This window comes from Podarcis erhardii (genome assembly GCF_964252035.2).
Source record: "Podarcis erhardii genome assembly, chromosome: 8".
In the NCBI taxonomy this organism is placed as follows: Eukaryota; Metazoa; Chordata; class Lepidosauria; order Squamata; family Lacertidae; genus Podarcis; species Podarcis erhardii.
Genome location: NC_138499.1, coordinates 47977200 through 47993718, shown reverse-complemented (window position 1 = coordinate 47993718; position 16519 = coordinate 47977200). Strand labels below are relative to the sequence as shown.

The 16519-nt window shown below is 38.9% G+C and overlaps 1 protein-coding gene across 2 annotated transcripts; it reads left to right on the top strand.

Moving 5' to 3' along the window:
• Window positions 1–1436: 1436 nt before the first annotated feature.
• METTL4 (methyltransferase 4, N6-adenosine) lies at window positions 1437–16253 on the top strand. 2 transcript variants are annotated; one of them, XM_081873251.1, is made up of 8 exons: window positions 1437–1887; window positions 2524–2586; window positions 2964–3324; window positions 3895–3964; window positions 6136–6310; window positions 7286–7392; window positions 8689–8780; window positions 14985–16253. In XM_081873251.1, exons 1-8 carry the CDS (start codon window positions 1465–1467, stop codon window positions 15134–15136), a joined length of 1443 nt encoding a protein of 480 aa, XP_081729377.1. In that variant the 5' UTR covers window positions 1437–1464; the 3' UTR covers window positions 15137–16253. The 2 variants fall into 2 exon arrangements, with proteins under 2 accessions (XP_081729377.1, XP_081729376.1); XM_081873250.1 differs by having other exon boundaries at window positions 8686–8780.
• The last annotated feature ends 266 nt before the right edge of the window (window positions 16254–16519 follow it).

The window sequence follows — 16519 nt, the reverse complement described above, 5'->3', positions numbered from 1 at the left end:
TTGGATGTTAGTGATTTGGGTTTGCCTTGCCCGATAGTCTCCCTCTAGGTGTTTTTATTACGATCTCATTGGAAGTTTTACTGTTGCCTGTGCTACAGATGACTGCAGTTAACTAGAACATCTTAAAATGTCTTGTGTGCAGACATTCTTGTAAGTGCTAATGATAACTTTGCTTAAGCGTGGTGGGGCAGTCTGAATGACTTGTTTTGGACAACTTCCAGGGGGGGGGGATACTTTTGCAGGAAAAAGAGCAAGGAGTTTTTTGGTATCTGGAAAGGCCGCAAAAACTTAAGTTTAAATTTCATGTACATTTCCAGCTATTCTAAAATAGGTGTCAGAGTTTGTAACATGATGTGGTGCTCTCAGACTAGATTTGCTGCCATAATAGTGCATAACATCTGAAGAAGTATCTGAAGAAGTGTATCTGAAGAAGTGTGCATGCACACAAAAGCTCATACCTAGAACTAACTTAGTTGGTCTTTAAGGTGCTACTGGAAGGAATTTTTTAATTTTGTTTTGACTATGGCAGACCAACACGGCTACCTATCTGCAAGTGCATAACATGTTGCATAAAAAGCTTGGAACATTTTTTTTTCTACAAATACAAAGTTGACTTTTAAGTACGATTTGCTGAAATGGTTAAAAACTTGAAATTTACTTAAAGCAATAAAGCTGGATAAATGAGGTACATTCTCCCTTGGTTTTTAAACATAATTGGCATCCAAGTGATAAACAATTTACTTCTGTTAATTTCAATGATAGTTGCTTTTAAGTAGGTGCAATTATGATAAACTAGTGATATAAACAAATGCATTACATGGGTTGAGAACACGATTCAGTTTCAGAATTACATTCTCTCTTGCATATTCAAGGTAAGTGAGGCAACCCTTTCAAATCAATATGGGATTTTTCCTGTTAATTTTTCTCTATCCATGGTGAAAAGAGCAAGTTTCATGATCTGGAGACCCCATTCCAAGCTCACCTGAGTAGAAAACCCAAGTAATGCCTGAACAATCCCATTAGGAGGCAGGGATTTAAATAATGTGGTTCCTACAGTTATACAAATTGTGTAACAAGGGCTAAGTAACAGTATTGCACTTAGAAGCATTAAAATGTATACCACTGCTATCTATGATTTAATAACTTATATTGCTGTCATCAAACTACAACCTTGTAAAGAATTTTATATCAAAGTCTTTGAATAATTTAACACTGTATACTGGAAGAAGTTTATCTGTCTTTGGCTGTAGTCCTAAGTACATTTACTTGTGGAGTAAGACTCATTGGATACAGTGGGACTTACTGCCAGGTAAACTTCCATAGAATTATGCTGTTAGAATATTGGTATTTTTGGTTAAAAAAACCCCCAATAATAAATTGCAATACTTATAAAAGGTTTACTTTTTTACTTTTCAGAGATACTGATTTATTCAATACACTGAAAAACAGCAGGAAAAGCAGACAATGTCTGTTGTTTGTCATCTGTCAGCTGGGTGGCTACTGGACCACCTCTCCTTCATAAACAAAGCTAACTACCAGCTATGCCATTCCCATGATCATTCCGGCTTGGCCTTTGTTGATGATCCTGTTACTGCTGCTTCCTCAGATGGGGCTCTCGTTGAGGCTGTAAGCCTAGATGCTAAAAATTCTTGCAGAAAAGATTCTATTGATGAGATCAAGGCCCCAGAAGAAAAAGCAAGTCTAATGGTAAAGAATACATATGTTTTTCGGGAAGAATTTTTTAATGTGCTGAAGCCACATGGAGTTGCAAACAATCAAATGGAACGCCAGCAAAAGGGATCTGAGGCTGGTCTAGGAAATGGCGGATCAGAACAGCAAGAAAGAGTCAAGATGAATGGCTCTTACTATACTGCTAAAGCCAAAAAGGTACAGTATAGAGGAATTGCTGCAAAGTATCTTCCTTTGAAACGAGTTCTATTTGTCACTGTTTTACAAAGGGAAACATATACGGTAACCCCCTAATTTATTGTGAACATTTTACCCACTGCTTTTGTAGCTCAGTGATCACCTTTAAACACACATGTTGAACCCTCTCTATAGATGCATAACTATTTTCCTTCTTTTTAATATGTCACAAGTTACTATAAGCACATGTTGATGTTTGATTACTTTAATGAACCGAAGGCTCAATCCCTCTAAAATATTTATAGTCCCATTTCCTTCAGTGCCATTATAATATTCACTAGTTACTTGGAGTAACATAAATAAAATTAACATCCGCCTTAGACTTGAACCATGTAGGTTTTTTTATTCCAGTGAGTCAACTAATTAACAACATTATTTAACAAGGTGTGCTTATAATATGTCTGCCTTTGACAGCGCTAAAGTGTTATCACTTTGGGGGCACAATAGCAGCAAGGCTTTGGTTACTTCTATCAAGTTCTAGAGTGCAAGATGCATCACAGAATCTACCTTTATCTTTTTAAGTATAAAGAACCATAGAGTATGGCAATATTTTAAAATGATAGAGGTGCTGATGTTTGTGCATGTTGTTAACTTTAGAAACGAAAAAGAAGCAGTGAACTTAACCATGGTGAACGTGATGCTTTAGAATACCATTTAAAGGTAAGTCGGAGAAATAATTGTGATGGAGGAGTTGCTTGTTTGAGTAACCTCAGATGCACACTTCCATGATTAAATATGCATATACTATTAATTGATAGCTCACTATGCTAAGAGCTTCAAGTTGAACTATAAATAGCACCATTTCAGTATTTAAAGTAGGATAATGAATGCCAGTGTTTTAGAATGACACTTTACTTGTCTTTGATATTTAAAATGCAAACTATCAGAATGATTTATAGTGTGGACTGTTCAGTCATTCATTCAGATAATCCTGTTCACAGACTGAAGATTTGCATGTCTGTGGATATGTCTCTGTGGATTATAACAACCCGCCTCAGATATTTTCTCTCTTTTTTTCATTTTTCTTTGCTGCACAGATCAGCGGCTTGATTTTGGATGGTACCAGGAGTTTAGTCCAGGAGGGGCTTAGAAGTGGTTTCCTCCAGCCTAGCTCTTCAAAACAGATTTGTGCCAAGACTCCTGTTATAGAACACAGTAGTTTAGCTGAATTATGTGAGATGGCAAAGCAGTTTCCTTCAGTGAATGAATCAGAACAAAGAGCTGTATGCATGATAAGTGAGGACTCCTGTGTTCCAGAACAAGTTCAGGTTTCCTGTGTTACAGAAAACACCACAAACTATGCAAAGATAATAACATTAATGGGACAGAAGTACCTATTTCCTCCCAAAAGTGCTTTCCTTTTATCTGATATTTCTGTTATGCAGCCGCTCTTGGACTGTAAGTACATTTCCAAGCAAAATTACCCACTTTTGGTTCAATGTTTCATTAATATATTGACAGAGCAAATTGTGTAGATTTTGGCAGGAATTTAAAGAACACCTGTTAGCAGAAATGCTTAGATTTGAGCATCAGTAATTGTTACAAACACATATTCATACTATATGGCAGCCACTCATTTTCACCTGTTATCCAATTTCTAGCATGCATAGTGGGAGATATTAGAAAAATTAGAAGCTAATACATCCTTTGTGGAACAGAAACCTCTATTAATAAAAGAGAAACATTTTATGCTAGTTTTGGAACTGACATGACCGCCTCTTAGTTTGAATGAACATGAAATGGAGCCACTTCAGTTTGATCAGAAGTATGTTTATATCTATTTGTAATCAGAGCAGGGTAGCGTTACCACTTTCAAAGACAAAACATCACATTTCCATGTTCTTTTAAATAGTATGAAAATTGTTTGTTAAAACTTGGTGAGCAACTTGGTTTTGTTGCAAAAAAAAATAAAAATAGACATAATTTGAAATACTGAAAAATGTGTATTCTTGTTGCTTTGTTTTCTAGATAAAAAAAAGTTTGGCATAATTATAATAGATCCACCGTGGGAGAACAAGTCTGTTAAAAGAAGTAACAGGTAGCCTTTTACCTTCTAAAACATATATTTTATTAAACATACATATTAAAACAGTTCCCTTTTAGATGTTAATGGTGTATGTGGAATGACAATTTCTGGCTTTACTAGTGCAATTAAGAGTTGTTTACAACAGGAGACATGTCTATTCAGAAGTAAGTTCCATTAAGTCCTTACTCCCAGGTAAGTGAATATAGGGGACTGCGGCCAGAATCTACTGATCAGGCTTGAGGGGTGGGGGTAGCAACTAAAGGCATATTAGCACATTTGTTGCTTTGTTTCATTTCTCTTTTTCTGGTTGATATTCTCAAATGTATGGGTTCTGTTTTGTAAACTCAGATTACTACATTAGAATGCATGCATCTAATTCTCCAGTGGATAACTGCAATTTTAGGTCAGTAGAACTTCAATTAAACTGAATTAATATGAAAGTTCTACGAGGCAGTGGGGAACCTGGTTTGATAGTTTTCTAAGGTGAAAATATAGTTATGCTGGGGTTGGGGAATGAGATTACAACACTGAACCTTCCCCGCCCCCTTAATGAGAATACTTCATAATTGAAAATATTAACTTCTGAGCAATATACCTCTCTGAATGCTCTGTTATTTGAAGGTTAATCAAAATGAATGGTTTCTGTGCCTGTGGAGCGTTTGCGGAAGTTAAAGCTACTCTGGTTTGCTTCTAATTAATTCATATTTTACAAAAGCTGCTAGGTGGGATGGCCTTAGTGTCTGAGAGGGAAGCTGGTCAAGAGCTGTACATTCCTTTTAAAATAAGCAATGTGTTGAGACTAGTAAAGCAATATGTTTCCACTATCGTAGGAGGATTCTGATTCCACCGCCAATTGCAAGGCAGGAAGGCAAATGTTTGTATCATATTCTGTCATATGACATGGGAGGGATGAATGGAGGAAGTTCACATTAGAATAGAAGTAGAAAAGAAGTGGTACTTCTGGAATGGGAGGAATAGAAGGAAGAGTTGTCGCAGGATAGCATAACAGCACTGTGAGTTTATATACTACCTCGGGATGGGTTTCTTTCCCCTTGTTAACTAAACAGGGACAAATACCCCAACAATTATTAGGGACGACTGCTTCCAAGAAAATAAAAAAGCCCAGTTTAAAGACTGACCATTAATTCCAAATTTCTCAGGCTTCAAAGCTTATATGTTTAATGTACAATTTGGTCCTGTGCAGAGTGAGGTATGCCTGAGCCTATAGAAATTGATAAGCTTTAATTTATAACTGATTTCAAATTTATCAAAATAAGCTCAGGGTTCAGATCTTAGGCATGGAGGCATATCACTTTTCCTTGTTGTCTATAACTCTGGCTGTAATACTTGGGTCTATGTCTACCCAGCCAGATGGATTCTCAGGTGATCAACAGGCATGCCTCTTTAAAATGCAGTACAAAAAAATACAGATATCTGGGTGATGGGCATTTCACTAATACAAATCACCTGAAGTATCACTCAGAAAGCTCTACACTTCATTGTGAAAAGTCGTAGATTTTCATGTCAGTATTTTTCTATTTGTATTACTGCAAATTTGTATTACTGCAGTTTTAATATTAGAAGAAGAGCCTTGCAGAATCAGAGCAAAAGCCCATTTAGTCCATCATCTTGTTACCCACAGCAACTGGTAATTCTAATGCTTCAGGTAGCATATAGCTATCAATACTGTTCACTGTTTCTAAAATTATCTTCTATGAATTATTGTATTTTCCTTTAAAAGTTAGTGGCCATCACCACATCTTGTGGTAGCAAATTCCATTGCTTAACTTAATTAGTAGCTTTTTAAATACTGTATGACTGTGTTGTAGATTAAAGGGGGGGGGGAGAATCAAAGTATTAGATATTCTGCATTGCAGAGAATTGCTTTAATGTAATATGTAACTTTTAATGACCATAAGTTCAGTTTCTATGCATAACAGAATTTGGAAGTGGAAGGATATTTATCGCTGCACCCAGTGGATCAGAATGTAAAGAAACAGGTGTTCAAATAGGGTGGGAACAGATTTCACCACTGGATGTCACTGTTGGCTCAGTTTTAATTTATCTAAATATTGTTAGTATTGAAAAAAGTTTGCAAAAGATTGCCATTGCTTTGTAAAGGCCTGATGTTTTCCTTTCTAGCTTTGGTCCAGCTCAGACTTTCTGAATTTATTCATGTGTAGGTACAATTACTTGTCCCATTGGCAAATCAAGCAAATTCCTGTGCCAGCGCTGGCGGCCCCAGGTTGTCTTGTGGTCACTTGGGTGACTAACCGACAGAAGCATTTATGTTTTGTGAAGAATGAACTCTATCCCCACTGGTCTGTGCGTGGAGTGGCGGAGTGGTTCTGGGTGAAAGTAAGTTTGCTGGAACCTTTGGACTTATTTTTATATATGTTTAGTTTTAAAATTATTTCCCAATAACTGTTTTTCTTGGTAGCATTTAAAATATTTGAATATTAACATTTTTGAAGCAGATTTTTGTAATTTTCTATATATTATCTCCCAAGGGAAGTTACAGTTAGGGATGACACCCAATTAAGGAACTCGCTCAGCACAATCCTGTACATATCTGCTCAGAAGTAAGTCCCACTGACTTCAGTGGGCCTTACTTCCAGGTCTATATAGGATTGCAACCTTACTATGTTAACTGCATGAGTTCTAATCAATTACATACATTTGTATATGTATGAAAAAAAGAGGGAAACATTATTTTATTTGAGCAAGTAGCAAAAGGAGGCAGTCCTTCCTGGGAAGAATTTGTAAATAGCCTTTTTTTAAAAAAAAATCTTCCTGGTTAATCTGATGTCACTTCTTTTTTCTTTTAAATCAAAATATTTTAAATCGGTCAACGAAATGTTGCAACCCCAGTTGCAATTCTTGATTTATTTCACTATTTTCCCCATAAGTAGAGATGGGAAGGCCTGGAAAAAAACCTGGAAAATTGGGAGGGAAACTAGGTTTCCCCCCATTTCCCCCCGCAAATGGCTTTGGAAACCTACTTTGCTTTGACCAGTCTTGGGCTGCCCTGCTGATCATATTTCAAATTTGATGTTCGAATCCTTGATCTGAAGCAATTCAGATGATGATTTATAAATGTATATGTAGCCACAGCAGTGTTAAGGCTCATTGGGTTCAGTGGTCTACCCCCAAGCCACCATTGATAGGGTGTAAATGAAAAAGAAAGTGGATTACACAAGCCAGAAGACTACCAATCTCTGAACTAGACTTGGGTATAGTGAGAAAACATCCTTAGGATAGATGAATAGAAAATAAAATATTGTAACATTGATTTGTAACTTGCAGCATTGATTTCCGGTTCCTTTGTATCAGATTACAAAGTCTGGAGAGTTTGTATTTCCATTAGACTCTCTTCACAAGAAGCCTTATGAAGTTCTTGTATTGGGAAGAGTCCAGCAAAATACAGATGTGCCATTAAGGTATGAGTCCATTGATTTCTCTATATTATTAATGGGAATTATTATTATAAGGCATTCATTAGGAATGCTCAGCTGAGGTTGAAAGGAGGGCGCAATGGCCTTTCTTAACAAAACGATATGAAGACTGAAGTAAGCTTGTACTCCAATTCCCTTGAAAGACTAGCTTTTAAGAAAGCTGTAAAATACACCAGACTCCTTCTGCTGTTCCCTTTAGATATTTAGTTGTCTGTTTCTTACAGTGCTGTGAAATTCAATTTCTCATGATACGACACTGGGAAATCTTGGAAGCAGATGCCTTTAACTGATGACCAATTATCACTAAAATGGGTGGGATGTCATTGCAGGGCCAAGATCATTAGCTGCCTTGAGCATTCATTCATTAGAATTGGAATAGGAGGAGGGGGATCCCAAAGCAACTATGTCTCTTCCCCTTTAGCAAAGTGTAATCGGTTTATGTGAATATTGGGGCTGGGATCCAAAGAGCCTCTTAGCCTAATGTGAGGGGCTTGTGCAACCCCAGTGGGATATTTTCTTTTTCTTACCGTCTTTCTTTCAACAGGCAATCTCCACGCCATAGCACAACTTCCACATAACTTTCAATTTAGAGTGTTGGGCCTGTTATAAGCAAGATTAAAGCCTCTTTGGCCTTGCAGAACTACTTTCATAATTCTTTGGTCCCTTGCCGAAGTCTCTTTGAAGAGGTTTTGAATTGGTGATTTAGTACAGCTGCTTGGACTTTTATGTGCATGATTAAAATAGCAAACATTAACCTATACAGGAAAGTCTTGCCGAAACAGGAATTCTCCTAGTGATATTATATGAAGTGGGTAGCTCCATATCTTCCTTGTTTGGCTAGCCGAAACCAGATCTTCTCCATGTCATCCATGTTAGCCCTGCAGGGCTGTTGGTTTCTGTTGCCAAGTAGACCACTTGTTCCCCTGTATTAAGTATAGATCTGTTTTGTTAAGGGCAAAAAATATTCTAAAGTTGAAACATATATTGGCTGCACTATATTTGTCTTCTTGCAGTCATATTTCTTTATTGGCTTAGTTTTTGAAGAAGCTTAAGAAATTTCATAAGCTGCCCTTTATCTTTCAAGAAAACAAATACACTCAGCATTTAGATATTTAGCTTCCCAGGGGCTTACCATCTAGTATGGCAGTGAGAGAATGACTTTTTCATATTATTATAATTATTCTGTTTAGAGGGGGAAAGGGACCAATGAAGGTTTGGATCTTTAGCAAGATATTCTCATTTGTGCTCTCACCATTTATTTTGTTTTGATCTATACAATAGGATTTCAGAGGATGACATGTCTCAAATTCCTGATCAGAAATTAATTGTGAGTGTACCTTGCAAGCTTCACTCACACAAACCACCTCTGACAGGTATGTTCCTGAAATGGTTCTATAAAGCTAAACATTTTTGATATTTTCAACTATTGATACCTTTGAGACGGGTTAATGGCTTGAGTACCTCTGCTAATTTGTTTGTATTGTTAGTTTCTGACCATCAATAACGAACAACGGAGGTTAAAAACTTACTGAAAATTTTGATATTTTCATTGGGTTCTAATTGTGGATTCAATTAGGCACGAATTAGGCATTTTAAGCGGGACAGGTTTCGTCTGTCATACTTGGCTTTACAACTGGCATAACCACTTTAGAAATAACCTTGATCTTGAAGAGGTGAATAACTAGTAGGTTGCAGTTGATTGGTTGAATGCAGAGTTCCTGTATATTCAAGGGACATTGCTGCTGGAAGTGAGGGGAGGGAGAGGCAATTTTAGCTAATTCCTTTGCCTTCCTTGTACCCTCTGAGAAGCTGTTACTGAGGGTTGGGATCCAACCCAGTACATTTCTTAGTATGCTGCATTTATGTTCCAGCTAGAGCACTGTAGCATGCATGTTGCTGCCAGTTTGAGGAATTCAGGTAGATATTCTTTGGTTCTAAAATTCCTCTGATAATATTAAAGGTTCTGATTCATAGCCGTACTTCTAATAACCTGGACCTTGGGTGGCTGCTTTGAAAGACTGGAACTTTTATCGTCGTCATAGCAAGCAAGTTCACTTTGAGTCAAGGAAGTTACTTACTGAGCTTGTATGTTCTTGGCAGAGGCAGCAACAATGCTTTTCGAGAGGAATATGGGGAGGCAGAGGAAAATGAGAGATGAAGCCACCTCCTCCCATTTCCTCAATCCCTTTCACTCACTGTGTTTTGGTATCTGAAGAAGTGTGAATGCGCACAAAAGCTTATACTGTACCCAGAACAAACTTAGCTGGTCTCTAAGGTGCTACTGGACAATATTTTAATGTGTTTTTGAATGCCCACTTGTAGAACTTTTGTTTACAATATGACAGATAGCAAGACCTTTCTTAATATCCCCATGCCAGGCAAATATCATTTGTATCATATATTTATTTATACCCCGCCTTTTCCACTGTCAAGGACTCAGGGGAAAAAATAAATGCACCTTTGAACTTCCATTTTTGGTTGCACTGGTTTGTGGGCTATGTGTGCAGCTCAGTTAATCCAGGAAGCTATGCCTGAAGGCATAACCCCACATAAACTCCATTTATCTAGGAGTGAGCCCTGTCAGGGAACTGCCATCGGAACAGGGAAGGGAGGTAGAGGGGCCGTTGGGATATAGGGATCCTCCGAAAGTCTTGCGAAGCAGTTCCTCTTCCTGCGGTGGGGAAAGCCACGCCTCCAGTGGGGAAGAGGGAAAGGGATCAGGATGCTGCCGTGAACCCCAGCACCGCTCCTGGTCAAGCCGGCGAGGAGGGAAGCACGCCTCTTCCATTGCCCACCTTGCACAGAGGGGTAAAGCGCAAAGAAGGAAGAAAAAGGCTGGGGGTGACGAAGTTCTTAGGTTGGGGACAAAAGAGGAAAAAGTCACTCCCAGATTCTGCTAGCGATTGAGGCAGACATGAACTTTGGCATTCTGCACTGTAAATAGTTTTTTGCACCAAATAAAACCTGTAAAAGACAGGTCTGAGTCCTGCCAGGTTACTCGCGAGCAACCACCCCTGCCATCTGACAAGCCCCATTGAATTCAGTGGGACTTACTTCTGAGTAGACATGGCTTGGATTACTGTCTTCATTGATTTGCAAGGTCCTGTATTAGTTGTCTGTCTTGTAAGAAGATCCCTCATCAGTGAGCTCGTTTCTTTCAGTAGTGTAGAGCAAGTTCAGCTGGTCTTGCCTTTCTTTGGTTCTATCTGCTAAACCCAAGCAAGACCAAGTGCTTGTTACATATAGTGGGTATGTTTGTACATAATAGTTAGCTGCTATCAACTTACGTATGGTTCATACTGTATGGTTTTATGTGTGACTATTGTAAAGTGCATGGTGTTTTTTTATGAACAGCAGTATATAAATATTATTATAAATAGCATTAAGACAGGGTTTTATTATTGGCTTATGGATCAATGATTGCTGGGGACCTGCAAACCATAATACTGTACCTGGTTCAGCAATAATGGGAACCCAAGGTTTGCTGGCTTGTTTATCACATTAGCAACATGGGAGGAGTGAATCATTCAAGGTAGGCACAATATGCCCCAAATCCTGGTTTATCGCTGCATGTCATTGTGGCCAGCATGAGATGATTTGAGTTGAGGGAGCGACAGAGAAAAGTGAGAAAGTGGGATTTCACCATTAGTGGAAACTTTGTGTGAACAAGACTTGGTGAACTGTTCCTTAAGTAACAATTATTTACTAACGTACACAAAATACATACCCACCAAGTGTCCTGGAAAAACCAGGGCATCCAGTTTTCCCCTGTGATGACGTGGCAGCCATTGTGGCACCCTTGGTCATGTGATCTGATGCTTATCCTTTAGTCTAGCTTCTTTCCAGAGGAATCACAACAGAGAGAGTTGTATCCAAATAAGATACTCAAAGCAGACCCCCTGAAATGAGTAAGCTGGTGTTAGTTACATCCAGTAAGGCTAAATTGGATACAGCCTAGTATTTAGAAATATAAGTAGTTTATGATGTGTCAGTGGTTATTTTGAATCTGTTCTCTGCTCTTACCATTAGTTTTACGTTGGGAAGATGGGATATAAATGTTTTAATCGAAAGACTGTAAGGTGCTAACAAAAATGGCCAAAACACCACCGTTCTGAAATAACATTAATTGGTTTAACAAGTTATTTAGTTGCCTTTTCATATGCACATCTTATTTAATCTATAGTTCATTAGATGTATCTGTCTTCAGGCTGTGAAAGTAAACTTGTATTCCAATTCCAGTGAAAGGCTTCATATTTATTAAGCTGTAAAAGATGCCAGTCTTCTCCTTCAATTCACTTTAGGTGAAGAGTGAAGCATGATCACATAGCAGAGGTTGAGCAGCCACATCTTAAATTATTACGTGCAAGGCTCTTCTAAACCAGCTAAGACTTGTGCAAATGTTAAATTTTTATTAAATTGTCTCACCTTCCTGCTGAAGAGATTCCCTTTTCCGGCAACGGTGACATTTTATGCGAAGAAGCAAACTTCAACAATAACATCTTAACACAGTTTCATAGTTTCTGTGTTTTTACAGCATTGTTAGCAAAGGAGATTAAATGCTCTGTTTGTGCAGATAAAACTGGAGGAGTCTGAAGGGAAGGGAGAAACAAAATCTGGTGGAGGCATCTAGAAGAGGGGGCACGCGCAAGACAGTGGCAAATTGGCAAAGTTAGCACCCACTAGCTTTTGCTGACAGCCCTTTCAGTGGAAATTTAGGGTGAAACATGGGGGAATTTTCCCACTACAGTGGTACCTTGGGTTAAGAACTTAATTCGTTCCAGAGGTCCGTTCTTAACCTGAAACTGTTCTTAACCTGAGGTACCACTTTAGCTAATGGGGCCTCCCGCTGCCGCCTTGCGATTTCTGTTCTCATCCTGAAGCAAAGTTCTTAACCCGAGGTACTATTTCTGGGTTAGCGGAGTCTGTAACCTGAAGCGTCTGTAACCCGAGGTACTACTGTACTCATCTTTTGTAAGCAGTTAATTCTGTGATAGGTAAGTGTCAGGCCTGGTCGTTGTCCTCTTCAGATCACCACACGAACACTTTTTGTTCTTTTATAACTTTTTATTGCTTATTAACAAAACAATCTTATAAACGGTTCTTAAATATTATTCCTCAGAGTCACTTCTTTCAGATACCTTCTGAGCTCTGCTTCTCCGTGACCAGCCACTCTCAAAATGTCGAAGGGGCCCTTCCCTTCGCTTTCCCGCTCTTTTTTCTGACCTCCTGGCTAGAGCTGGCCTGTATCTCCCCTCCTCCGAATCTGAGCTAGAACTGAACCCTTGCCTTTCCTGGGAACAGCCAGTCCCTCCCTGTTGTTCCTCTTGCTCCCTTCTATTAGATTCACTGCTCTCCTTCCCCCCTTGGGGAATGCTTTCTCCCTCTGAGAAACTGGAAACTTCTAACTCTTTCCTGACAGTAAGGCTAACATTAGCAACAAACAGAGGCAAACCCGTCCCCCTCAAAAATCCCCTATCAGGCAGTGGAAGTTTTCCTGTGAAACCTGGAGAAACCCCCCCCCACCCCCAGCTTAGCACCTACTTTGCCCACAGAAGGAATCCCCTGGGATCTCTAGCAGAAAAAACTGCTGCTGGTGGTTCTATAGGAGGGGATGGAAAGGGTCCTTGGAGTGGCCTCCAGGCAGAGAGCAGCATGTGTGCCCTATCCAGCCAGGGGAGGTGTGTTCTTCCTGTCCTCCTGTCCACACAATCTCTCCTGCTTCTCAGACACACACACACACACACACACACACACACAGGGGGGACCCACAATACAGCTCCTTGGCAAGAGCTCAAGTGACCCTAGGTGTGCCTGTGGCAACAAAAAAGCTTGTTATTCCAGACATACATTCTGACTTCTTATATATTATTATTATTTCATGCATTTCTTGTTAAGTTTTCCAGAAATTATGAAAACAAGGTAGGCAGAAGAGAGGACCAGATTCAGAACATATGGACTGGCATTAATGTACATATGAAACCATTTTGTAGTTAATCTGGATGGTAAAAATGTTAGCATTTTGAAACAGTTCAACTCAAAATATTAACAAGGACATACAACAGCTGTAAAACAGGCTGAAATTCAGCAGGTTGCTGAAGAGAGTCATTGGTGGAGAAAAACGCAGCAGCTGAATTTTTGTCTACTGCGCAACTGTTCAAGTTGCAGATAAAATTGTAGAAACAGAAGTATAGAATTGACAGTGAAATGTAAAGGGGGGGGGGAGAGAGAGGGAGAGAGGGGGGGGGAACATAACCTTTATTGACCTTTATGGATAGGACCTTTACTGATAAATGATTGATGGGTTTTTTTTAGTGGGGGCGATTTGGGGAGAATCAAATGCACCTTCATTTTGTTTCCAAGCCTTTAGCTTTTCTGTCATCATGTTTTCAGATATGTCTGTATTCCTGAATGGTGCTGTGTCTTCACTAAGCAAGGAGTGGGAGTGTTGGCCTGTCCATTTTTAGTTGGTGAAATATATGTTTGAACTCAGTTGATGAGCTGGTTGACTGTGCTGAATGCTAAGAGGGATACTAACACCTGATAGTATAGTGCAGATTTTGTGGGGTGCCGGGGAAGGAGGGCCCTTGCTTCATAAGTGAGATTCCACTCATGTAGCATTGGATTCCACCCACACAAATCACTATATAAACTGTTAATCAGTTATTTAGGTGCAATTCTATAACAAAGTTCTGCTGTCTTGCGAGTATAGTAGAGGCATGTCTCCAGGTCATAATGCAAATATAGGATTGCTCTGCGCAGCATCTTAACTGTGTGTCTTAAACAAGTACAAAACTGCTTTAGCTGGCAGCTTCCTCCTAACAATTTCCAAGGAAGTGGAGTTCTGTGAAGGAGGTAATGATCTGCAGCATGCTTAATAAACTGCAGTCTCCAGGGATCCTCGGAAGGAAACCATAAGAATCAGAATGGCTGAAGAAGAGATATGCCCCACAACAAAACTACTTCAAGCTACTAAGCTTGCAGATCTGCGGTTTCAATCTTGCACATGCTGGGAATAAGTACCATTGAGATGAGTGAGGCTTCTGGGTAAGCATTCATAGGACTGGGCTGTAAACTGTGCTGCGAGGGAATATATTAACCAGTGAAATCAATCGGTGCCTGATGTGTCTACTCCTTTTAAGTTTCTGTTTCAAAGCTTAAGTTTTTAATGAATAAATTTTAATATGCATTGAATATAGCTGTCCATGTGTTGTTGTTTCCCCCCAAAAAAAATAAGCACTCCCATTTGAGAGATGTTATGGTGACAATTCTGAAAACACTATGGCGGTGCTGAAGCTCTCATTCCCTGTCTCCAAATGAATACTGATAAATTAGAGTGACTGGAAGCTTTGACAATATTGTTCATACTCTCAAGGTCGTTTATTTCATATTCCTTTCTGGCTATAAATAGTAAAGCTGGCTGATGAGATCCTTGAAATTAATTTGCACGCTCTCTCTCTCTCTCTTTTTATTGAAACATTCTTCCCCACCACCTTCCAACAGCTTTGACGAAATTGAAGAAACAGAGGTGTGGTTTTTTTTAAAAAAATAAAATCAATCTCATGATTTTTCCTCCCCAGAGATTCTAAAAGCATATACCAAGCCAGATGTGGAATGTATGGAGCTGTTTGCTCGGAATTTGCAGCCTGGATGGACCAGTTGGGGCAATGAAGTTCTCAAATTCCAGCACATAGATTACTTCACTGCATTCCAGAACAAAAGTGATAAGTAACTGTAGGCTGGGGTTCTTGCGAGCGCTCTAGATTTTGTCCTTGACATCGATGCTGCACTTGGGAAGCAGTATGAATTAACTGTAAGTCTGCATGGTGTTTTTGAAATCTGTGTGATGAGCAGAACAGTGATGCCTTCAGGTATATAATTTGCTCCTGGGTTCATCATATATGTCCTCTGCAGTGGTAGGGTGACTTTTGCAATCATCTTCTGGAGTTTTAGTTGCTTGAGCCACCATATAAACAGCAGCCTTCAAAAATTAGCCGTGCCCTTTGCAGTTGGGCTCCAAGTTGTGTCTGTACATTGAATCATATCTCATGGAGATGATGGTAATGATGATTCCTATACCTAAGTTGCCCCCTAAGGCAACTTAGATTCATACACAAATACAGGATGCAATTTATATAAAAAATTAAGACAAAATTTCCACGTATTACCAAAAGTCTAAAAGCCAAATGCATCCATATTCCAGCCAAAAGGATAAAGGTCAGCCACCCACAAAATGTCACAGGGCAGGGCAGGTGGAAATGTTATCCCTTCCTAGTCCAATAGAGTCTGTCCTGAGAGAGACACACAGAGAGTGTGAGAGAATGTAAAGAGCCCAAAGTCAACAGTGTTCTTGTCACAACAAAAGCAATAATCATGGCTTATTTGGTTTCTGTGGGTTTTCATCATGATTAACTTCAGCTTGATTTAGGTCTCTGTCTGTATTCTAATGATTCCTCTTTCTCAAATATACAGGACCAGAATTTCCCTGAATATGTATTCTGACATTAGCTCTTAAAAAGATGTTTTAAAATGGTTACTGCAATAATTTAATTTTTTTTTTGAATGATAAACTGCTTTTGTTCCTTTCTCTCCCCCTTAGGGTTTACTTTGGGGGGGAAATGCTCTAATAAAAATTACCATATGTTTGTATGCAAGACTGTAAGAAAAGGAGTATATCTTAAGAAGGAGTAACCATTATTTAAAAGAGAGCAGAATAAATTTGACTCTGCTACAAATTAAATAAACTTCGGATTGTTCAGTGTGCTGTTAAATTTTTAAATAAGCTCTGGATGTTCACAAGTTGACTGGATTTTTTGTACTTTAATAATAAAAAATCAATTTCAGAGATATTTTTCTTGATACATTATTTACGGGCTTCTTGTTTTTCCAAGTTAAAGTATTTAAAAGATTTTCCTTTTGTACTTTGAGATAAACAAAGTGAAAACAGCACCTTTTTGTTTTGGTTTGTGGAAAGGTGCAAACCTAAAAGAGAAGTAACAGTGCAAAATATATGTGTCTACTCAGAAGCAGGTTTCATTGAGTTCCAACAGGGCTTACTCCCAGGAAAGTGAGTGTAGGATTGGTGCTTTAATCTTCATATAGGCACGAGGCAATT

What these genes read in the sequence shown, in the direction of transcription:
- METTL4 (XM_081873250.1), top strand. Translation starts at nt 1,465, where the DNA reads ATGTCTGTTGTTTGTCATCTGTCAGCTGGGTGGCTACTGGACCACCTC. An exon ending in CTTTAGAATACCATTTAAAG is followed by an intron (nt 2,587 to 2,963) that starts GTAAGTCGGAGA and finishes TTTGCTGCACAG; the next exon opens with ATCAGCGGCTTGATTTTGGA. An exon ending in AATACAGATGTGCCATTAAG is followed by an intron (nt 7,393 to 8,685) that starts GTATGAGTCCAT and finishes TGATCTATACAA; the next exon opens with TAGGATTTCAGAGGATGACA.